This window comes from Bactrocera neohumeralis, chromosome 4 (assembly GCF_024586455.1).
Source record: "Bactrocera neohumeralis isolate Rockhampton chromosome 4, APGP_CSIRO_Bneo_wtdbg2-racon-allhic-juicebox.fasta_v2, whole genome shotgun sequence".
Lineage (NCBI taxonomy): Eukaryota > Metazoa > Arthropoda > Insecta > Diptera > Tephritidae > Bactrocera > Bactrocera neohumeralis.
Window position 1 is genome coordinate 50956605 of NC_065921.1, and position 26310 is coordinate 50982914.

Sequence of the window (26310 nt, forward strand, 5' to 3'; positions counted from 1 at the left end):
GGAGCGGAATTTGTACAATCGAATTATTTTTTATATTGATGTTTTTTTGTTTTAAAATTATGTTCTATAATTTTTATATGTGTATATGAATATTAATATAATAAAAATAAATCGGTCACTACATTTCAATCTGTTTAATTAAAGTAAATATCTATTCGCCCATAAGTCTAACAAATTTTAAACTATAAGAGAGTATACACATATGTACATACAAACAATGTGTATAATATAAATTGATAAAATATTTTAGAAAATGTTTATTTGACAAAATTATGTTAAAGTGTCATACATGTGTTGTAGAATGCTATGTGTTGAAGAGAAATTTTCTGGTGTATCTATGTTGGCAAAAACTTTCGATTTTTTACGATCACTTTATCGTGCATTGCCTTAGGTTCATACAATTGCTTTTTGGAAAATAACGTCAAATCGCAAAAAAGGACTGTTTTGAAAAAATTCTTGTCAAAATGTAGTTAAATATATTAACAGGCTATTCCAAAAAATTTATATGCGAATTACAAAAAATGCAATAGCGTTTTCCACTTCAATCTCGCACATGGTATTGCAAGTCGTGAATGGCGAAAGGATTTGAAGCGTATGACCGCTTGTAACAAAAAACTGGATCTCTTGACAATCATTCAACTAGAGACTCTCAAAGGAAGATAATTTATGTTGCAAAAACCACTTTCATTTATGTTGCCAAAAAACATTTTAAACCAACAAATTTTTTGCCTTAATGTTTTTCTTTATATACACATTATAACACACACATATACGATGTTCTCAATTATAAGTAGGTAGTTCAAAATAGGTAGAAGTACCCCCCAACGATCGCAGCGTAGGACAATTTATACTAATAACATATAGATATCCGGTGACAAACGTTATTAAAATTAAAAGTAATTTCTTTTTATCTAAAATATTTAACACATTTGTATACATGTATATATGTATTTAGTAACGCAAGCGTACGGTGTTGAATATATCGTAGTAAGTTTATATAAATTTCTAAACTGCTTTTGAAAAAATATTTAAAATATTGAATGTATAAATATTTACAGAAGGACAAGTACGATAATTGTGATACTACCTCCTTGTAGTAAGGTACTTATACAATTACTGTACTTTGACAGACAACAAATATTTCTAATTTCTCTACAAATTTACGAACTGTTAAAAATGCATACACAAAATATAAGCCCCTATGTACATATGGTAAGGGTGGTTGTTTGTGAATAATTATGCTTTTTAAGTATAGAAATTATTTCTCAAAAGATTATTACAAAAGTTCCCATTCATATGCACATAGGCTTTAAATAAGATATATATTCGCTTATTTTTATATCTACGAAACTATTTCCTTACACCACTTTACATTGTTAATACAAACTAAAACAATAAATTTTAATGTGTTAGGTGTAATCAAAATTACTAATATTGCTTTTTCTATCTACATAAAAAGTAATTTATTATTAAGAAATCAATTATTTAAAGTATGCTCTCCTTTCATATACAAATATAACATGTATATATGGGTATGTGAATTGTGACAATATAAAACGAAAAAATGCCATTTATTTACACCAAATTTAAATATACCTAATACAAAGCGTTGATGCTGCGTTGACTCTAATAAAATTAGGAATTCTAAACCTATCATATATAGGTATCTAAGCTAAATTATTCAAAAACTAATTTAACATGATAACTGAAACTTCCCAAGTTCTTCATGTACAAATTTCAAAAAAAAAATTATGGCTATTATATAATTAATAATTATATAATTTATTACAGAGCCAGTAAGCAATGACTCGTCATATTAAGGTATGATTTTTTTAAATAATCGGATAATTTAATAATTGAAAATATATGCGTTTCCATATGTAAAACTAATCATAAAGTCATCACTTTGAATAACGAATTTAAAATTTCTTAGTATGTACTCACATCTAATTCATACGCTGAAGTCGCTGTCGGTAGTTCAGATAATTTTTCCGTTTGCCCATCTATCCAAGACTCTTCAACTTGAATGCCTGATTGGAGACTTTTCAATAAACCAATTGCTGCTTCGCAGGAACGCATTCTAATTATAGAATAAAAATAAATATAGTTATTGAAACAAAAACAAAAAAAAAATAATTCTTAATTACCTCTCAGCTATTGTATTACAAATGGTTACCCATCGTGTATTAAGTCTGCCAATATTGGTATGAAGACTCTTTAAATCAGTCAAAACCTTAGTTGGAACTCCCATTCGCCCTAATTGATCAGCTGCATCGTTCATTTTATCTATTTGTGGTTGATGTTGGGTAATTTGTTCTTGAATATCAGTCAATTGATTATACACTCTTTGAAGACCTTCAGCAGAAGATGGTAAAGCGGAATTAGCAGCCAATTTGCTTTCAATGTCTGAAATAAAGTTTTCATTTTCTTCTAATCCCATAAGAGATATATCTAATAACTTCAAACGGTCCTTATGTAAATCGCTTTGAGTATGTAATTCATTCCAAAGTTCTAGCAAATTATCGAGACTCTTTTTCAGAGCAGGCGTTTTGAGTGGAATATTTCTAAAAGTATTTTGAAGATGTTCTATTTCGGGATCAAGTTGTTTTAGACGACGTTCATAATCCTGCCGAATTTCCTGTACATGTTCTAAAGAATCCAAGTCACGTGGTAAAGGTGCTAATATAATTTGATCTAATTCGCGAGCCATATCTTCCAACTTGGATTTAATACTTATACATTCTTCAGTGAAAATTCGGCTTGCTTGTTTGCTTTCCTCTGAAACAGAATTATAAAATATTTATTTACAAAAATTTAGTAATATTGAACCTTTATAATTTTTCTTATGAAAGAAGTGCTTCATGACTGCAGTAAATGTGTTAATCAACTGACAAATAGATAAAAGTAAATCTAATAAACTTAAACTGTTATTACTGTAAATGTATAATAACTGTAAAACTCTACGTCATACAAAAAGTTTGCTTCTGCAGTTCTATTTGCTGCTAGCTATCGGGAAGAAGAAGATTACGAAGAAAAATAATTGACAAGTTACTCTTACATTGAGTGGCACAACGAAGATGTAAATAAACAGAACCTAGCAGAAACTATCTAGTTTTTGTTAATCATATCATTATCACCACTTGAAAATTAATCAATCGAATTTTTATTTTCACAACTCAAAACTATCAACAAAATAAAAGCAAACGAGTCAAATATCGCTTGTTTAGACATGTGTTTAACAGGTGTTTCTTTACATGGCAGTAGCTTCCTGTTAACAGAAATTTCACTAGCAGCTCTATCTTATTTATACGCTCCCAACTTTTACTCTCTTCGCTCATTTTTTGGATTAAGATTTCCAGCAGAAACTTTGCTAACTAGTGATAGTGATAGAAACGAACCTAAAATCATAAAAAAAAATGTTTTAAGCATAACTATCTACCATATATGCATAACTGTCAACCCTCTCTACACTTAATAGCTTTACTGGTTTCAACTGTGTGGAAACGATGTAACAATATAAAAGAACCAATTAATTCAATTATAGTCCAATACGTATTTGACCAATCGAAATCTAAAATATATTTGGCAGCATTTCTCAAACTTGGTCATACGCCCTCATCTTTACAAAATGTTTATTAAATGTTCAGTACGGTTGATTTATTTCCAACTTAGACACAAAGACGGTATGGCATTTTTAACAATTTATACTCTAAATGTCCCCGAAATCAATTAGTAGAATAAAATGAGACATGTTATTATTTTATTAATTTTTTTGTACTGGTGGTACACATATACAGTATCGGACAAAGCATTTGCAACTAGAGCGAAGTTCTAGATTTTTTTTGTCTTACACTGCCATTTTTCCTTCGAATTGCTTTTTGTTTCTTGTTTTTAGATTTACAGCATTGAATTTACATATTTTGCAATGTTTATAGCGATCTTTTTTTATTTTGCCGGTTATATTTGAAAACATTTTCAAATGTATGCCCATTCGCCGCGACAAAACAATTGCAACTCTGTTTTCTCCTTTTATTTTCTCCTTTCCTTTGCTTGTTTATTTTTCTAACGGTATTGAGTTTGAATTAATTAAAACATTTACTGAGCATAATTTCTGTTCTGAATTTTTGCGAAAACACATTTTTATTTTAAATTTTTTTACAAAAAAAAGTAATGGCTCTAAATAAATTCGGTGAAGCATTCCGAGCACGTGTTATTGATGATTATAATAACGGAAATTCTCAAAAAGCAATTTCTATAAAGTACAGAATTCACAAGTCATCAAACTTACGAATAATTTCGAACTTTATTAGGAATAAAACTGTCGAAATAGTGCATCGTGGACACCGACCAAGAAAAACTGACATCTCAATTGTAAGAGAGGTAAAAAATATCCATTTTAAAGCGCTTCGCAATTGGTAAAGGAGCTTGGGTTACCAATCTTCTTAAGAACGGTCGCTCATAGCGTAAATAACGCTGATTTACACAGTTACCGACCAGCGAAGAAACCGCTTATTAGCAAACGTAACCAACTAAAACGATTGTGTTCGCTAAAAATCATCTAGAATGGCCAATAAGCAAGTGGGAAACTCTTCTTTTTAGTGATGAGTCCAAATTTAATTTGGTAGAAAGTGATGGCGTGAGTTTCATTCAACGCCCATGAAACAAGCCTCTCAAAAATTTCTATTGTCTAATAACAGTCAAACATAGTTGCTATGTTATGAACTGGGGATGCTTTTCTGCTTCTGGTTTGGGGCCGCTAAAGCGTATTAATGGTAATATGGATCGGTACGTTTACAGAGACATTATGGAATCCGTAATGTTGCCACATGCCGATTGGGAAATGCCACTTAAGTGGGTCTTCCACCAGGGCAACGACCCGAAGCATATTGCAGAGGTCCTAAAATCGTGCTTACAGAGGAATAAAGTGGATGCAATGGAGTGGCCTCCACAATCTCCAGGCCTTCATCCCATATAAAATTTATGGGAAATTATAAAAAAAAAAGAATTGATCGTAGTAATGTGCCAAATACTGATCAGTTTTTTCAAAAGGCCCAGGAGGCATGGAGAAATATACCCCAAATCTTAGTGGATAACCTTATAGCTTCAATGGCGCTGCGATGCAAAGCAGTTATTGAGAGTAATGAGTTTTCTACAAAATACTAAGTTTTTCTTTTATTTTATTAAAAATAGTGAACCGTTTTCTTTGAGTTGCAATTGTTTTGTCTTATTGAATATATGTAGATTTTATATCGATTTTTACATATATTAAACAAATAAACTGAAAAATGTTATTAATTTGCTTTGTTTAACTTAATTAACATTCAATATTTAAAATAAAATTAAAATAATAAGTCCCCGGCAATTCTTTTCTGTGTAATCGACAGTATTTTCATTATCATACTCGTATTTCAGTTGCAAATGTTTTGTCCGATATGTATATGGATTTTGAATTGCAATTATGCCCATGAATTAAAATGATGATGTAATGCAAAAATTATTAAAAGATATATTTAATTACTTATCATAACTGAAAACAGTATTAGAACGGCGTGAGTTATCAAAAAGGAATAAATAAATAAAAAATTAAATAGAAATCTTACCTTCTGCATTGGCACGCTTTTCAAATTCATCAAATAAACGGTTTACTTCATCCATTTCTCTCCTTAGACGTCTTAGCTGCGGATCATTTGAATCACCTTCACTAAGTAACTTTTCCGCGTCTTCATTTAACGCCCTGCGTATAGCGGATCGCTGATCTGACCCCATGGCCAAAAATTGATCAAAGTCCCAACTTTTTACAACACGTATGGTAGCAAAAATCATATTTTGACGAAGTCTCAGGTGTTTTTTCTGCCATAAATTGACTGTGCGATCAAATAATCGTTTTAAGCGTTCAGCGGCTTCCACCGCTTCTTGATCTGGTGGCGGTATTAGCAAACAAGCACTTGGAATAGAGGCTTCCTGACCAGTAGATGATCGTATTCTCCATTTAACACGTCCAGAATTATCTAAAAGTAAACATTTTTCTCCTTTTTCTATCTGAATGTGGCCTTGTTGCTTGTATGCACAAATTGCTTGAATTGTATATGGATTGTTCACTGGTTGGCGTCGTTTGTTTAGTGGAATAACAAACAATGCACGCTGCTGAAGATTGGATACAGTTTCACCAAATGTATTCAACTCTTCTCTCAAATCCTGCATTCCACGTAAAAGATTTTCACCTTGATCCAAACTAAAATCCGATTGAGAGTATTTACTGTTAAGAACATCATCACGTTTAATGAGCCATTGTTCAGCGTCTTTTATTTCGGTGAAAAATTGATGATATTCAGTAGCATGTTTAAGGTGAACCTCTAAACATAAAGTCAATTGCAGAAGCCATGCCCACTGCTGTTGCAAAACAGTTAAATGAGCCTCAATACATTTGGAAGCAGGATGTTGTTGGTTGAGAAGCGATTCCCCTCGATCAAGTATAGTGGCAAATTGTATTTCGCGTTTTTCCAATTCTGTCATTAAATTCTGAACAAATAAAAAAGAATAGTAATAGTAAAATTAAGGAATCATGGCACTACTGAAGGCACAAACAACAGTTATCCCAAAAATTATTCTAAACTTATTTCCCTCATCCACACAAATGCTAATTTATCATACGTAGGTTACCTTTTATATTTCGGAATTTGACAATCTGGAAATTCACAAATCGTAAAGTTTGACATTTTTTATGGTATGCATTCTCAGAAGTTTTTGATATACGAGCGCTATTTGTTTTGTTTACAGTAACTTAAAATATTCGTGACTTGGTAAATAACTTACTATTCTCGTTCGTAGAAAATAAACTAAGGTAAACATTTTTACAAACCTGAAGAGGCGCAGAGAGAATTTACTCAACGCGCTCAAAAGTATTAGATCTTAATGGATAATATTCAGCAAAACAATAAATCAATTTTCGATGATTAAAATTTGTTTTGTTCTCGAATCCTGAAATATAAAAGTCAACCTACGTACATACCATATCTCAAAATATTTTGTGGCCACAAATATGCACAAATATGTTCTTTCAGTTTCACTGGAGAGCACTTTAATGACCTTAACAGACGGCAGCGTTAATCCGGATTAACTGCGCTCTTAATCAGATCCAACTTTGTAGGTGACAGTCTCGTAAACAACTGATTGTCATTTTTATAATATTTTCAATGAAAATGGACAGAAGATCTCAACTCTTTATTTTTATAACATAAAACTTCTTGTTTTATTATTGAAAATTTGAAAAATAGCTGTGAGTATCGCTTGATTTTAATTCACAGTAGATAAAATTAAAAATTTTTAACAATGTTGCCAACGAAAATGCAGCTAATTCTCTACAATTTTGAGAATTAAATGGGAGTTCCCTATTTCCTGAATTAATCCGATTTAAAGCAGTTCATTAATGAAGTTAATCTAAATTAACGCTGTCGTCTGTCTATGCTATAAATGTTTAGATTGATTTGTGATATAAACACACATTTTTTTTAATCCCTCAGGATATATTAGTCGAATACGGATAGCATACCAATGTGGCGTTCTTTAAATATCAGTACATTTCAGCTATTAATGTAATTTACAATTTATATTTGAAAATTATTACAAAAGTAACTCAAGTTATTTTATTTACCTATTTAACTGGTGACATAATCTGTTAAAATACTATAAATCAAGTAATACTGGTAAGTTATGAGGACGAATATAGTATTTGTCTCTCATAATTGAAGTTGATATATTCTTTCAAAATACAAAATACAAATATCCTTTGATACAAATGTCTTAATAACATTTAATTTAAGAATACATATATTGCATTTATATTTACAAGTATGTATGTATATATGTATATATAAAAATCATGTTAGTTACGCTATTTATGGCCCAAGAACGGCTGATAACCCGATTTGGCTGAAAATTAGGTGGGAGCTAGCTTAGAAACAAGGGTTGGACATAGAATACTTTGTCTTTTTATGCTAATAATCATACGATTTCATAAATAAAAAAAAATTATATTTTTTCAAATCAATTCAAATTTGTACAAAATTTATGTAAAAATCATTTGAATATTTTTATAGTTAAAAAAAAAAAAAAATTAAATAACAACACATAGCTACTGGCTAAGAACAGTAGAGTTGTTGTTTAAATATCTGGATTATATTTACTGTTCTTAATGAAAAATGATTTTTTTCTCGGACAAATTCCATTTCATTTTGAACCGGCAAGGCATTTATAATATCACAACAGAATAGTGATGTGTTGGAGCGTAAAAAGAGATCAATGTTTAAGCGACTACTTTAAAAGTGAACTTTCTAAGTGTCGAAACCGTACACCGACGGCTTAGAGATGTGTGTTTATATTGAAGACGACTTGCCAAAAATCTACTATTAACACAAAAAAAGAAGGCTGCACGACTTCTTGGGTCTAAAAGGTGTCAAAATTGGGATAAAAGTTATTGGCAACAGATTATGTGGTCTGACAAAAAAGCAAATTTAATTTGCTAAGCTCACAAAATTTGCTTTACATGTGCGGTTCAGGGGTAAAAAGTTCCAGGGAAATTGTGTAGTAAAGAAAGTTAAATTTACTCAAAGTCAAATGATTTGGGGCTGCTTTTTAGGGTTGATGGAATACCCTCAATTATTCTTATATGGATCCTACAACCTTCCTGGTGTATATGATCCTATTCAGTTCGAAGTTTTTACTTAGCCAATACATTTAACGATTTAGGGACTTACAGCTTGGATTGTCTTGGAAACTCCATCGATTCAAACCCTTGATCCTGAGCACTTATAGCACAAAACGAAGTTGCAAAATGAATTAAATATTTATGCAAAACACAAAACAAGATGGGTATAAAAAATTAGACAGCAAATTATTTTTACAAACACTCGAAATGTGTTTTCAGAATAAAATTAGTTTTACGCTACAAAAAATAAAACCGTATTTTGCATTTAAAATAGAAAAAATGTAAAATCTCCATAATTATCTTACCTCGTTTCCGCTTCCAAACATCCGCTTGCATAATGTAAAAGCGAAAAATTAAATAGCAATTGCGTTTATTCAAATATCTTACCTCATAATAACGATGGACCGACGTTAAGTCCAAGTGCTTGTCTGTCCAATCTCTAGTAATTTCAACAAGTTCTTTTTCATTTAGCCATTGTAATTCTGCGGAAGCTTCGGCTAGGAAATTTTGAAGAGAGTCAAGATCCGAAAGCCGTTTTGTTGAAGTGGTGAGCAGTTCTGTATATAATTTTTGTAGATGATTAAGGCGTTGCTGGTAAAGTTTTAATTCATCCCCAGAAAATTTTGTTTGTTTGCGTTCGTCGTTTAAAATGTTGGAATGGAATTGGTCAATTATTTTATGATCTTCTTGCTGTCTTCTGTATTCATCTTTAACTGATGGTAGATCTGAGCCATAATCTGCTGCATGGAGCTGTTTCTAAAATACACAATATAGCATAACATGTTTATTTAGAATAGGAATATCAAACGCATAATATAGAAACATTACCAGGTTATGTATTAATGTTATTATACAGCTTATTTATAAATATTATATGTCTAAATCGTAATACACATCTTAATAATTGACTGTAAACATTCGAATGGTTGTAACGCCCTTCGTATGTAAGGAGATCTCATCAGATATTGTTACATATGCAATATGATGAAGCCGGCAAACTCAAAATATCATTCGTCTTATAAAATTAGGGTCAGATAAAACCTGACAACACTCAAAAATATTCCAGTTTTGAAGTCATTCAAATACACAGCTAATAATATGTAATTGATTCAAATCGCTAGCTGTTGTACGACCCGTCGACGATAAATAAGATTTTGTAATCGTACATTAAATAACCAAATAGCGGAACAAATTTTGTAACACGTTTTTTTAAATATAAAAATTTTATTAAAATTATATTTTCGATAGCACAAGAAACTTTTTCAGAAAAAAACGCTTATAATAATTTAACCGTTAATGTTAGTTTATGATACACTTACCAATTTTAATTGACACCATTCTATGTGATCCTGTAAATCACGGAAATGGGAATTCGTTTCAATCTGTCGCGATTCAATTATCGTGCGAGTTTGTCTTGTTACAGTCGTCTCATGTACTGGATATTTCAATCCGGTAAGCTTTTGTACTAAATTTGAGTTGAAAAGGGTCCGAAGATTCGTCCATCGTTCACGTAATTTGTTTACTTTACTTAATAACTCAGCACCATTGGTGTAGCGACCTTCATTAAGGACAAGGCAATCTTGATGCATATTCTGAAGGGGTTCTTCTAAATGGCGTATTTCTGTTTCTAAGGATTCGACAACATTTTTAGCATCAATTGGATGTAAGCGTTCAATACGTCGAGATTCTTCATTTATAAGTGCCTCCAAATCTGTTATTTTAAGTTCACTATGCTTAATTTCCCTTTGCACTTTGTCTGCAAGTCGTTGTAGGCGCTCTAATCTTTCAAGCTCCTGTTGTAATATAAGCTCGCGATCAGATAGCGCTGATTGCATACGATACCATGCTTTTTCTATAGCTTCAGGGCGAAGATCAGCTTCAACATCAATTTCACCTATGCTTTCAAAGTAACGCTCTAATTCGTTATATATTTGTATCAGTTTTTGTTTTTCATTTTTACGCGCTAGCACTTCTTCATTGCGGAAACAATGTAAATCGTTTAATAGTCGCTTAATTTCAATCACTGTTGGGGGAATGGATCGCTCTTGCAAATAAGCGGTTTTTTCACGACACCAATATATAAATTGGTGAGCTAGATCTCGATACTCATGCACACGCCGCTGTGACTCCATGTCGAATAAGGGATGTATCGACGGAGGTTCCGGAAATACATCGTATAGGGATGATATATAAGTAATGAGAGATTTTTCATCAGGTTCATTTGTATCAACATCTATAAATAAAATAATTAAAGATAAATGTTTTTTAAATTTTATTTTGTATTATAAAATATTAAATATTGTTTTCAAATAATATAATAGATAAATATGTCGATTCATATAATGGCGGGATATTCCAAAATTTACATTATAAGAGGATATCGACTACCTATATCAATTCAATCAGTGTGTATATTATAAATTACGATGAATCAACCCTTGATGAAGTACTATTTCGAAACATCAAAATCGGGAAACTCATCTTGAAGAAATTTTAGTAATTTCACGATGGACGAATAATTCTACTGAACTTCATTGTTTTCCATTTTTTGGCATTTCATTTTCCGATTGATGTAAAAAAATTCTGCATGCTGAGCAGAGTTTCCGAAAAATATAAACTCGGACTGCGTTCTCAAGTATACATTGGGTTAAGTATCTTTCCGCAAAGAGAAATTCTGTTGCAATACCACAGCAGGTATACCGACAACTACACGTATAATACACAAACCTTTTGCAATAGACGTGTTATGCTCCGAATATTTTGTAATCTAAATATGATTGGTAATTGGTTATAAAGACATTTTTCGACCCTAACTTTACCTATTTTAAAAATTTTATCTGAAGTGAATGGCAACATACACAATTTATGGTCTTAATTATACATACATATACAAATTTATTTAAATAAAAATTTCTTACGGAACAAGTGATAAATCGATGCTTTTAAGTTACTTGACCAATTTAAGTATGAAAATGGACAATAAATATTAACTGGACCTAAAAATTGTTTTAATTTTCAGCAAAGCGAAGGGAATTCCTGGGTGCATATGCTACTCAAGTGCACGGTTACACAATTTACCATATTGTGACTTATATTGAGCAATTCAGATTATTTCAATTAAAAAAATGACATATCGTAAAAAATATTCATTAGAACTTATATCAAGTACTGTTATGATATATAATTATATTTAGTTAAAAAAAATAAGTTATCTCTTTTTTAATCATTCTAAAAAATTTTCTTCTATAGATTTTGCGAGCAAAAGTAACTGAACATGCAGACCAAAGGTAGGTTAGAATTACTTAGAATTACATCAAATCATGTTGATTACAGAATCGATTGTATATAAAAGAAAGTCGTGTTAGTTACTCTATTTATAACTCAAGAATGGCCGATCCGATTAGGCGGAAAATTGTTCAGAAGGTTGCTTAGAATCAGAGGATGGACATAGGATCTGTTTATTTTAGAATACATAAATACAAAAATTATTTTTCAAATCATTAGCATTTGCTCAAAAATTATGTTTGTAAAAATTATATAAAATAAACACATTATAGGTTTTAAGAAAAAAAAAATTATTATTATAATAACAACACATAGCTACTGCAAAGTACATCGATTTACATACACATGGATTATACTAATACACCGACCGACAAATTCGGCATACGATTTTTCAGGAAACGAAAATAATTATACGTAGCATAAAGGAGTTGGAGTAGTATCGACCCGATTTTATCTAATAATTATTATCATGCCATAAATCAAAAAAATGTTTCCAGGGTTTCATTAAGGTACGTCACATACAATCACCAATTACATATATGGAGCAAAGTCAGCCGGATGTACGAAAATCCTAGTAGTTATAAAAATATAAAGAGAAAATACGGCATATTTTACAGTACTACTACGATAAAGGCAAAAATGCATCTCAAGCCGCCAATAAAATTTGTGCAGTTTATGGAACCGATACAGTTTCTATTTCCACCGCACAACGATGGTTTCAACGTTTTCGTTCTGGTGTAGGGGTGGTCGAAGATGCGCCACGCTCCGGAAGGTCTGTCGTCGAAAATTGCGATAAAATCGCTGAATTGGTCGAAAGAGACCGGCATAGTAGCAGCCGTAGCATCGGTCAAGAACTGGGCATGAGTCATCAAAAATTCATTTTAATTCCAATAAAAAAAGAAAAATTCAAAAAAAATACCGCAAGACTTTTTTGACAACTACAGTAGAGGCTCGCTAATCCGGACACGGCCTAATCCGGCTTCCACTGTAATCCGGACAGGGTTAAAAAATTCAAAATTTCTATTATGTCCCTTGTAATCCGGACCGACATTCTCTATCCGTATTCTCTAATCGGGATCACATATTTATTATTCATTACATTCGCTTTTATGCTTTATTGTTTTAAGATTTTTTTTTTGGAACATGTGTATTATTTGTTATAATAAACAAACAGAAATTTATAAATATTTTTTCTTAATACATAGTTCTGATATGTCTTTGGTAATCCGGATTCCCTTATATTGCGGATAGGGGACGGTTTTAATTGATCCGGATTAGCGGGCCTCTACTGTATAGATACTGGAGTTCACACATTCGGTACCTAGGGACTTGAATAGTTTTGTTTGGATTTGGTCATAAGATGGAATTATTTGTGTAAAATTTTAGTGTTAAGTATATCAATTGCTTCCTGATTTGTGTACTGGACAATGAAAAAATCAAGTGAAATTTACATTTTGTTATATGGGAAGTAGGCGTGGTTGTGGTCCGATTTTGCCCATTATCACACTATGACATAGAAATATGAGAAAAATGCGAGTTAGTCGAAATCGATCGGTTGGGACCCGAGATATGTGATTTCACTAAAAAGTGGGCGGTGTCACGCCAATTGTCCAATTTTTATAACGGCTCCCATAAAGCCCTAACATACCATCTCGGAGTTAAAATTTAATGTTTCTGGCGTATTTAGTTATTGATTTACTGCGCTTTTAGTTGTTTTGAACATGATCGTTATATAGGGAGTGAACTCAGCTAATTAGGTTATTGTTTAGTAGTTTACGAGATATGTACATTAAACTTATTAGAAGGCAGTGCCAGGTCCACTTTTTCAAAATTTTTTACCCACAGGTGACTCTTGCAACTGGGATCCCCAGTACCAAATTACAGTTTAATATCTTAATTTCGTGTTTAGTTATAACACATTATAGGTTATAGGTTAATGACAATTGGTGGGCGTGACAGTGGTGCGATTACGCTCATCTACGAAGTCGATTTTTTTTTGTACTAAGGAACCTGCATACCATGTTTCATTAAGATATCTCAATTATTACTCAAGTTACAGCTTGCATGGACGGACTTAGTTTTAGATGATACGTACAACCGTTAAGTGAAGAAAACTATAATACTTTGTAGCAACTGGTTGTAAGAGTATAAAAATAGCGGAACAGCTGCAGTGTTAATAAAAAGTTCAATTTGAGATGAGCACAGAACAATGCAAGATTTAACGGCAACGATGAAGCTTTTGGTGCTGCTGTCTTACCACTGTCTGGGATTGTCATTCTTCGTTTATTCTAAGGCAACCATAAATATGTATGAAAAATTGTAAACTAATCCACATTCAGATTTTACACTATATATTAAAAATGTTAGAATATAACTGCAACCAAATACGCAGTGCATCCGAAAAAAAACTTAATTAAGTTAGAGTATATTCCTGAAAGTAAAAATTAATTGTTTGGATCATAACTGACTCAATAATCGGTGTCTCAAAATGTAGAAGTTGACGAAAATGGATGTATTTTAAATCATTCCATACAGTTGTTGATGAAATGGAAACGAAAATTATCCGGATATATCCCGGGAGGACACCATATAATCATCGGTTGAGAATTGGTCAACTATCATTATTGAATGTCCTCAATTATGCAACGGCCAACGTTTGATAATCAACTAACAACTTTGAAAAAAATAATTTGTTTAAAGTTGAATACAATATTAATAAAATATAAAAAATCAATATATGGTAATATATTTTATGTTTATTTGTGCTTAATAACGAATCAAAGAAAATTAGAATAAATTATTTTCAACACCACAGTGTTATTTTTACGCCGGGAATAACCTTTTCGTTTTCATTATTTTATTTATAGATACAATACGAGGTAAATATTTCTAAATTTAATAGGTTTTGTTCTTCACCGTATTTGTCTACAATTAATCGGCGCACTGTGTTGCGGCTAGTGAAAAAGTAACTTTTCTCCGATTATTTTTTTCAGTGTTTTTAATGATGCAATTTTGTCACAGACATTCCAAGTAAACAAAAAACACATAAAGCTTATTTCTATGTTGGCCCGTTGTTTTTTAATTGATTTTAGAAGTCAAATATACAAAATTTTCACGAAAAGAGGGGATTTCAGGGCTGTATTCAAAATGATCTCATTTGATTTTGGTGACAGATATTTTGATTCGGAAAAAAACTCTGCCTTCGGACAAGTATCTTCTGTAAAACAAAGGAATGTTGTTTGAGACATTTTCATATGCACCTTTTTTAGAGCGAAAACCCGACTAAAGGTCCATTTTTGCATTAAATTTGGGTTAGGTAAGCAATATTTATCTAAAAAGTCCCAGAGAGTCCCAGTTCCAAGCCACTACAGAAATGTTACATAATTTGTTTTCAACGAACTGTGAAAAAATCAGCTGCCCATACCTGCCCTCCTGGGAGTTATGGCGATTTTAGTATATCACTCTCAGTATTTATTCCATAGAAATAGAACGGAAATTCTTGGAATCACTTATTGAATAATTTAATCATATTGGTTTTCGGGTGACTTTCCGTCATCCCACGTCAAATTTTTATTATTTTCAGACCGGTTTCGGCTAATCGCCATCTTTTCTTTTTTGTCACTAATTAGTCCGCATGTGTGTCCGTCTTTATATAGTATTTTCTTTTAGCTTGTGGTGGTACCTTTCTCTCTCTCTGTTGTTTTACTATTTTATTCTTTTTTTTAGGCAATATGATTTCCAAAAAATTCCGGTTTTGCAACACTGTGCGGCGCTTATTATTGGGGACATGTACGGTCTGGTATCGGGGACTTTAAGACAGCCAATCATCTGCAATTATTAAACCAGGAATATTGCTTTTAAAAAACTTCTGGGAGGAATAAAGGAATTGGTGCTTTAGAATCGACGATTTACAGTCAGAGATCTTACTGGCATCGTTGCAATATCGGAACGATCAGTGAAAACCATTTTAAAAGATCATTTGGCCGTAGAAAAATGAAAGTTCCACAATCTCTAAATTTTTTCGAGAAATAGCGTCACGTCAACGTCTATGAAACAATGCTTTCCGACTACCAGGATGCCATGAACTGTATTATTACTGGCGATGAGTCTGGATCTATGCTTACGACCCGAAAACAGACGATCAATCGGCCGAATATCGTGGCAAAGATGAGTCATATCTTAAAAAATCACGTTAAAAAGTAAGGTTATGTTAACAGTTTTCTTCGATTATTGATGCATTCCAAACTCCTTCCGACCCAACAAACTGTAAAAAAGAAATACTATTTGAATGTTATGCGTCGTTTGCGGAAAACTATTCGTAAAAAGAGGTCGGAATTATGCCGGCGAATTTTGGTTTTTGCACCTGGATAATACACCGTCTCATACTGCATTGATTCTTCGTGAGTGAAGAAACTTCGAGTCACCCATTTCACACCATTCCAGAAATTGTCCTTAACAACTGTTTCGAGAATTCTAAAAAAAAGTTGGCATAAGTGTATTGGGGCCAAGGGAGATTACTTTGAGGGGGACGATATCGATTTTAAAGAATAAAATAAAAATTTAAAAATTATGAACAATGTTTACTATTTTTTGATCATAAATAGTAGTATATTAGAAGCCAGAATAGATTTTAGTTTACGAAAGACACCAAAAAGTTTTAATAAAAAGAAATGCGAGAACTATACTGCTCCTATTGATATATACAAAGTGCGTTCCGTAATAAACAGGACTTATAGAAGAAATAGTTTTTTCGGCAAAATCAATTTATTTTACAATACAGCTTTTTTCACGCTCCAAAAGCATGTCAAACGAGTGTTTTAGCTCGTTGGCCGGAATGGCCGCCAGTATGCCATTTCAAGCCTTTTGAATAGCCTCTACGTCTGCCTAACGCTTTTCTTTCATGGGCAAATGCATTTTTCCGAAAAGGAATAAGTCGTACGGTGTCATATCAGGTGAACACAGGGAGTGGTTAATGGTTAAAATGTGATTTTTGGTCAAATAATGTTGGATTCTGAGCAATTTTTGGTCGTCAGTCAATTTGTGCGAAACAAACCGTGCACACACCTTTCGTAAGCCCAAATGTTCTGTCAAAATGTGATAAATCGATGTTTTGGAGATGTTCAATTCCATTTCCATGAATTTCATTGATGATTTTTGATGAATTCACGCACAGTTTCGATGGAATTTCCGGTGATCACGGATTTTGATTGGCCCACATGTTGATCGTCATTTATGACCTCACGACCACTTTGAAAACGTTGAAACCACTCGTGCACTCTGCTACGGGATAGCCAATCATCGCCATAAACTTGTTTCATCAATTGAAATGTTTCGGTAAAATTTTTACCAATTTTAAAACAAAATTTAATGTTGGCTCTTTGTTCGAAGCTCATTTCCCCACCGATAACACAAGCATACTGCATAAAGACGACAGATTCTAACGCACCAGTCGACACATAGATGGCGCCAACATCCTATCCATCCTATTTACTTTGGAACGCACCTTGTACATAAAGTTTTGTGAATATTAAGAATCTAAGGGTAGTTAAGATCGAAAAAACGTATTAAAGAAGGGTTTTGTTAGCTAATATTATCAGACGTGAACAGAGGTTATCCTATTTAATACCGTTTTTTTTATATAAAATTAATTTTGAAAATTTTCTTGTTGTTTTGAAGACCCTTCATTTTTGTTTGTATTTTGTTTATACTAAAAAGCTACTATAATGAATTGAATAGTTCAGTTTTAGAGATTATAATAACATTTACCTTCAGGATCCAAAAGACGGGTAACACCATATTCTTTTTCCACTATATGAAACGCTTGTTCCAGACGTTCCCGTGGGCGATCCATTCTTGCTTTCCGCCAATCAAGCAAATCAGGTCTATTTCGATGAACTAGAGCAGAAAATGCCAATCCATCTCGCCAGGACGTAGTGAAGTCGTTCACCCGCACTCCCGGATAACGTAGAGTCGAGCGACGAGCCCAACGTAATAAAGCCTCTCGTGCGGACAAATTATCATCTTTTCCAACAACAATATCCGAAATCTGTTAAAAATAAAAAAACGATAATTACTAAATTGATATATGTATGTATGTACATATATACCATATAAGTATATTTGAATTAATATTAATTTTAGTTTACTGAAATTAATAGAAACGACGAAACTACTCATCAGATTTTTCTATATTAAAAGCGAAGAAATGTAATTTACTTTAGAAAAAAATTCCTCTTTAATGGAATTTGGAATTAGCATCATATCTTTATAACGTTTTTGTCGAGGATATTATGAAGTCATCTTAAATTATGGATGAACTTTTTCTCAACGCTGTAGCTATTCTGCTATTTTTTGTTTTTTTTTTTTTGATTTTGCAAAAAAGACTTCTTTAGTACCATCTGTAGGACTAAAGGAATAACTATGCAAATTTTCACGACTTTCCACGCGGTGGTTCCGACGTTATACGGGCACATAACGAAATAGCGTTTCATTTTTATATATAATATTAATATGTGTAATTAAATCTTGGACTGGATAAAGTAAATTTGAAAAATTCCAACTGACGCAGTATTTGTTAAATATCGACGATGTCATAATGAAACGGTGCGGAATAGTGTTGTACCGCTTATGTTTAACACAATTTTTTTCTTTCCCAAAAAATAAGGTGACATTGTATTTATTTTGAAAATTCTTTATTTATTCATCCAAATCAATTTCATCCCCTTCAAAGTAATCCCCTCCCGATGCAATGCACTTATGCCAACGGATTTTCCAATCTTCGAAACACTGGTTGTAGTCACTTTCCGGGATGGCCTTCAGTTCCGTCTTCGCTGCAGCTTGAATCTCCCCTATCGTATAAAAACGGTGTCCCCGGAGCGGTCTTTTGAGCTTGGTGAACAGCCAGAAGTCGCACGGCGCCAGATCAGGTATACGGTGGTTGCGGAACGATATGGGTTGAGTTTTTGGCGAAATGATCACGAATTACGAGGGCAGTATGGGATGGTGCATTATCGTGGTGTAAAAACCAAGAATTGTCTTTCCACAATTCCGTCCTTTTTAGGCGGATAGCGTTACGCAAACGTCGCATAAATGTTAAAATAATATTCCTTGTTGACTGTTTGACCGGTTGGAAGGAATTCATAATGCACAACACCACGATAATCGAAGAAAACAGTCAACATGACCTTGATTTTTGAGTGACATTGGCGCAATTTTTTTGGTCTCGGTTCTCTTTTGGCACGATATTCGCTCGATTGATCGGTTGTTTCGGGGTTTGTTTTCGGTATCAGTCGAGATTTGACGTGCTGAGGCCCAAAACATCCTTCAAAATGGTATTGGCTGAGCCTTTCGATATGCCAACTTCATCAGCAAGGTCTCTAATTGTTAATCGACGGTTTTTCAACACCAAATCTTTGATTTGTTGAACGTGAGCTTCGTCGGTTGAGGTTGATGGTCGCCCTGGACGCTCTTCGTCTTCGACACGTTCACGGCCGGCTTGGAACTCACTATAACACTTGAAAACATTTTTTTAGACATAGCCTCATCACCATAGGCTTTCTGCACCATTATCAACGTATCCGCAGCAGAAAATTGATTCCCTAAGCAAAATTTAATGTAAATTCTTTGCTCAACAAATTTCGACATCGCAAAACACGAAAAACTCACTTTTAGCAGCTCACAAGACGACACGTATCTCAAACACTGATGAATATTTTGACATGAAATTTGACATAAATGTGACTGACAGTACTACCAACCTAAAAAAAAAAATAATTCTCCAAATCCTTCGACGCCCGCAGTTATGACAAGACTGAACAGGGACCTTGGTAAAAATTGAAGATGGGCATGGCACGGCCTACTTTTTGGTACCATATCTCGGGACCCGACTGACCGATTTCGATAAAATTGGAAAGTGGTATTCTTTTCATATTCCTATGTCACGCTGGTAAAATAAGACATCGGACCATAACCACGCCTACTTTTCATATAGCACAACTTTAAATTCCAATTGATTCTTTTATTTTCCAGTAAAGAAATCAAGAAGCACTTATTATAATGGGATTAAACTTTGCACGAATAAATCCTTCAGTGTATTCCACTTTATGACAAAAAATTGTTCAAATCCAACCCAAACTGTTTAAAGACCGTAGGTACCCAATATGTGGTCCCCAGTACCTATAGTTGACTTTTGTTCGAAAACATCGGCCAATGTGTGAGATATGCAATAGAAATTCAGATATAATCCTTTTCCTGCAGTAGTAATTTTGTGTATCCAAAATGAGTGGAATCGAGTAAATACTTCCCTGAGCCCCCATATACTTAATATAAATATTTTTGAACTTCCTGGTGGCTGGATATATCGACCAATATTTGAGTTATCTCAATGAAAATTTCGGAATGTATTTGAGTCATAATAGTATATCATTGTGCCTAAAATGAATACAATTGGGCAAAAACTTCACCTAGACCCAAAAGCCAGGACTTTTGAACATCCGGCTGATTTTGTATAATGACTACGTATAATGATTTTGGTTTTTCTAACAATCTTATGCCAAATATATACGTAGGACAGTGTATAAGTTATATATGGTGCATATATATACAAAATTGCTTAGATTTCGATCTCTTATTGAAGTTTTACACCGTGAGGTATTTCCATGGCTTTGATTCCAGCAAGTTGCAAGAGTATTATCTTCGGTTGCACCCGAACCTTTCTTACTTGTTTTTTTTTTTTTGTAATTTTTCGGCGGTCGAACATCTGAAACAAATCCAGTTGAGTAAGACTCCGTCAGAAAAAGAGCAAATTGCAAGTGGTCCTCTAGCAAAAAAAATGTATGGAGCAGGTACAGAAATTATAGCCGTAAGAAGGCGGAATATAAATCGAGAGGACAAACGTACTCAAATTTACAACTGTGAGTACATTAAATAAAGGACCTTTGCTCGTATTTATATCTAAATCTGCAAGGAAAATGGTTCATAAAATTGAAATGTGCTATTTGATTAAAAAAATGTATACCCTGAACAGGGTATTTTGAGTTTTCTGCCAAAGAAATAGCTAATTTGTTGAAACCGCCCATATCGGAACATTATAGCATATACATTTTTTATTTCGCAAGATAGAATCTACTGTCCAAGGCTTCTATAAAATCACCGAAGAAATGATTCAGATCGGTATACTATAGCACAAGCTCCCATATATGTACATACAAAGTGATCGATTGAAATCAGGTACTGGTTGGAAAACTTTTTACACTCTTGCAACATATAACTTCAAAATTTATTGTTTTGTTTACCCAGTAGTCGTTTGTAACACCTATATAAATGATGAGGATGACGAGGCGAATTAAATTCCGAGTGACTGTCTGTGAGATCGTCTGTCAGTCCGTTTGTCCGTCCGTGCAAACGATAACTTGGGAAAAAGTTCGATATCCTGATGAAAAATGGTGCACTTATAGATGCGGGACCACGCCCATTAAATGACGTTAAGCGAAAAAATATAAAAGGTTATACTAGGCGCCTGTTGCAGTTGAAAGAAAAGAGCATCTGTGGGGTGAAAATTCTTGGAAAGTGGGAGTGCCTACACCCACACAGTTTTTCAAACAAACTTGTTGAGGGGAAGTGCTTTTAGCACTGCTTCATGTAATGTGAAAATAGGTTAAATCAGATAATTATCTAGTCCACTCTCCATATAACGGTTATATTGAAAGCTACTAAAAGAAGAATAATTAAATACGTCAACAAAAACCGAAATTGTACGGAAGGGCTTCATAAGAGTCCATATCAAAATTGAACAATGCGTGAAATTCTATAACTCAAGAACTAATAGGCCAATTTTAACCGAATTTTCTACCTGACGTTATTTCGACATTCGTATGTTGCGTTGCGGAAATAGACCAAATCGGACAACAACCACGTTTAGTTCCCATATACAGAGTGGGCCAAAAGAAACCAAGGGGTGTAAAAGTTTAATAACTTTTTCGTTTATTAATTTTTTTTATTGAAATTAAATGGAGAGCGGTATCGGTTTATGATAGAAAAATTTTTACGTCCTGCTCTTGAAAACAGCTCTGGTATGTGGTTTCAGCAGGACGGAGCTACTGCCCATACTGCCCGAGACACAATGGCACTTTTAAGTCAAATTTTTGGAGGGCGAATAATTTCCAGAAATTCGGAAATTATTTGGCAAGCGCGATCGCCAGATTTGACAGCAACCGACTATTTTCTTTGCGGTTATTTCAAGGAGCGAGTGTATGTGAACAAGCCAGAGACAATCCTTGAACTCAAGGCAAACATTGGTGCAGAAATTCGAACGCTACAGCCACAAGTTTTGAAAGATGTTATGGAAAATGCTCTAAAAAGAGACATCATTTTTCATACTTAGTGTAAAAAAATTTTCCTTTTGTATATTATATAATCTGAAAGAAAAAATAAAAAAAAAATTAATAAACGAAAAAGTTATTAAACTTTTACACCCCTTGGTTCCTTCACCTCTTGGTTTCTTTTGGCCCACCCTGTACAAAAATTTTAAATTCCATACGATTCTTTCATTTTACAAAATGTAAATCAAGTGCCAATAAAGATATTGGAACAAAACCTTGAGCAAATATTGCCTCTGAGATATGCATCACACGTGCAAAAATAAATGAAATGGGATCATAGCTAGGACATGTGAATCTCAGTGCCTAAAGCTGATTTCTTGTTAGTTCACCGAATTTTTCCAAATTCCATATACTACACTAGGTTTTCCTGCGGCGTCTCTCGCATAGAATTAAAACAGCACATTACAGCAGTTTTCTCTTCCTTTTGAAGCATCGCATCCGCAAAAATTATTTTTATCGCCTGCGATGGTTCTTGCCTTCCTACAGGGTTTGTCCGAAGAGTAATAGGACTGAGTCGATTTAAAAAAAAAATTATTAAACCAATCTTTACAATTCTATAAAAACTTTCAAAATAGATTTCTTCTGCGTCGATGCAGCGCTACCAGCGCGATTTCCAAGCATTGAAGGTGTCACGGAAGGCATTCTTCTGAAAAGTCCGTGGGGCGCATGCTCAAATTTTCTTGGCACACTTCCACTCACCGCACTTCACGTCGCGCGAAAATGTTTGTCCCGACTCTCTCGGTGCTGGGAGACAACTGACCAGCCGCTCGTTCGTTAGCCCTCTACCGAATCCAGTCGGTGCGCGCACAGAAAAACCCTGTACACTATCTTGTGTCTGAATAAGCACCTAGCTCTAAGAATTGTCAACATTGATATCTTTTTTCCATCTCTTTTAGATTCTAGTTAAAACCTCAACCTGTACCTTATTATAATTTCCAATATGGCCGAAAATTTATCCAGATTATTATTGAGATAGTTAACTTGATACTAAAATTTACTCCTAGAGACAGCTCCAGTTTGACAGTATATTTTGCAATATCTTCATAATTCTGTACAAAAAGATTCTTTCACATCTTTGACAAATTGTTTAACAATACCTAGCTCGATCATGTATTAAATCTCCGGGTTTATTTGGAAAAAATAACTTTGCTGAAGATGTTTCACTCTCTTAATCACATCCAATGGTAGACTGTACCGATATCTGGGTATTTGACGGCATCATTGTTTCTGAGTAATCCAAACGAATTACTTTTGAAATGGAAGCGAGCTTTTCAATAAATAAAACAGGTCATTTAGTAGAGTTAGCTTTTCGCATGATTTTTCGTATCTTTTGGGAAGGAGTCTGAGAATGGGGATCATGTTATCTTTTTATGTGCGAAGAACCCTAATAATGACTGTAAAAGTAAATTTTTATTACTAGCAAGCCAACATTTATCAAAATAATAGATACGCAATTATCATAAAAACAAAAGCTCATTCAATATTTTCACGAATAAGGTCGTAATCTGGGCCCTTGAAAACATCAAAATTTGACAAGATATCCAGGACAAGAAAACTTAGTGCTTTCAGAGTTTTACTTGTGTAATTTTAGAAGGTGTTTAAGGAGTTGCCAAAATTATTTTAAAAAGGAGCAACATATCAAAACTAATAAAATAATAGATTAAAATGATGTCAAATATAGTATATTATCATCATTAATAAGTTCCTCAAAAGCATTTATCCATCTATCAAAAAGTTAATTAACGCAACTCTAATTCTCAACATAAAGTATTATTAAACATCATATTATTTAATAACAAACATTTAAATATTAGGATTACACTATACTTTTGTCGTTAAAACTAAACTGATTACCATTAATAATATATTTTACCTTTATATTCGATTCTTGGCAAATAGCTCTTGTCTTCGGTGCTTTACGGGCATTTTTTAACCCAAAATGTTTTGGTTTCGTGGTGCTACCGAAAGCGGTACGATTTAATATGGTCACCTTACGAATTGAACACACAGTAATACGACATGGTCCATTTTCAGATCGTTTAATAAGTCTACTACTATCAACACTATGGCCAAATATTTCTGTCGTTGTACATTTGTTCTGGATAGTATATTTAGGAGCATACGAAGCAGGTTCTAGCGGCTGAGAATTATCTCTTTCCGTCATCATCTTGAAATGGGCCAAATTCGTTGATAGTTTAAGAAAATTCAGAATCGTGTATATTTTCAGTATTCAAAACTTCTGAATTGATTGGTGAAACAATTATATATAAATAAATATATTTTAAGTACATGTTCAGAGTTAAGACCTCTAAAATAAGACGATAGAATGATTTAAATAACCACTTTGTTAGAACTTTCCCAAACAAATCAAAATATTCTGTGAACTTCTACTAAAACTAAAAATCTTTCCGGCGTAAATTGCTCTCCGTTATGCAACATATTTTTGCTAATATACATATTTGTTGTAACATTGTAGCATTAATTGTAAATATAAAGTAAAAAATTTGGCTAGTCAAAATTTTTATTTATCCTATAGCTTTGAAATAAAAGTACAGTATTTTTCAATTAAAGAAAGTTAAAGGTAAGTTCACGAAGTCATGGTAGAAGTCGGTTTATTATGAAAGCGAGCTACAAGCTAACAAGCTTTGAGATATCTGGCAAAATACTCTTCAATATTTATTATTTATATCCTAAGAGAGGCAGTGAATCGTTAAATACCCAGCGGGATAATGATTCACCGCTTACATTTTTTTTTTGAAGAATGCTTCGAAGAAAATTGTATGTAGAATTCTTCGATACTTGCTAGTGCACAAAAGTAAGCTACATATGTAGCTAAATTCTACAGTGCTCATATTTACAATCAAGTAAGTACATGAAAAACGTTACAATACAATATGTAAACAACAAATACAAGTTGATAAAATAAAATTTATAAGTAAATATTTCCATTATTTCGTCAAACCATCAAGCATTTGCAGAAAATTTGCAGAAAGTTGGTTGTGTTTAGGTGAGCTGATATTTTAATTAAAAATTTTGTTTAGTTTTGTGTTTAAACTTTGAATAAAGAAATAAAAGAATATTCTCGAAAAGGCATATGAGAAGACTAATTAAAAATGAAGAAATTGAAGTATTTTAAAGCGTTACTATTTGGTAAGTTTTTCGTGTCTTTATCATTGATCGAAATTTATAATTACATACAGTTTAAAATTTTTTTGTAGAATGTGTAAAAGTTGAAGGCTTCACCGAATCGGAGTATGCTCACCCAATTCAAAAAAGCATCAGACTCGCCAAAGGCCGTTTCTTTAAATATCGTAGCTTAAAAGAAAACCATTCCCTTTTATACATAAATACCTATTTTAATAACGAAATATACATATACATGCACTTTCCTAAATAAAGCAAAATTAATATGCAAATTTTTCTATTCTACTATTGACCTTGGCATCGAAGAATTCATCGTTAACTGTGGCATCGAAGACTTCTTCGTTAACATTGGCATCGAAAAATTCTTCGTTAACTATGGCATCGACAAATTCTTCGTTTACTTTGGCATCGAAGAATTCTTCGTCCCTATGGTAAGCGAAAGAGGTGATCTGTTACTTTTCGTAGGACATCGCCGTGTTAATTTTCATCGGTAGGAGCAAGCGATTCAATCATGCTGCATCGTTTACCTTGCTCGCTTACCAATGTCTACCATATCCCGCTGGGTATCGAATTAGTTTCTATATTACTCTTTTTTAATATATATGTATATATTCGAAAGTTTCAACATTTACACATCACAAGTAATTAAACAATAATGTTATTTTTATTATGATATAATATGCGTTTTCGTATTGATTGTCAATTTCAATAATTTTTTACACTCTTTATTCAAATAAAGAAAAAAAAATATCCTTAAAAATTATTTTCAAAATAGAAAGAAAACGTCGGTTAAAAAAC

General features: G+C 33.0%; 1 protein-coding gene across 22 annotated transcripts in view; it reads right to left on the reverse strand.

Moving 5' to 3' along the window:
• LOC126754486 (microtubule-actin cross-linking factor 1) overlaps positions 1-26310 on the reverse strand; it is a 147588-nt gene that overhangs the window by 68060 nt on the left and 53218 nt on the right. For 12 of the 22 annotated variants that reach the window (XM_050466492.1, XM_050466479.1, XM_050466491.1 and 9 more), the window contains 6 exons: positions 17756-18035; positions 10024-10937; positions 9092-9460; positions 5601-6519; positions 2148-2778; positions 1945-2080 (listed from right to left, as the gene is read on the reverse strand). In XM_050466492.1, the coding sequence (XP_050322449.1) occupies positions 1945-2080; positions 2148-2778; positions 5601-6519; positions 9092-9460; positions 10024-10937; positions 17756-18035 (3249 nt within the window). Of the gene's footprint in view, positions 1-1944; positions 2081-2147; positions 2779-5600; positions 6520-9009; positions 9034-9091; positions 9461-10023; positions 10938-17755; positions 18036-24241; positions 24551-26310 lie in introns of those variants that run through there. The other 10 variants (XM_050466478.1, XM_050466474.1, XM_050466475.1 and 7 more) reach the window with 2 other exon arrangements.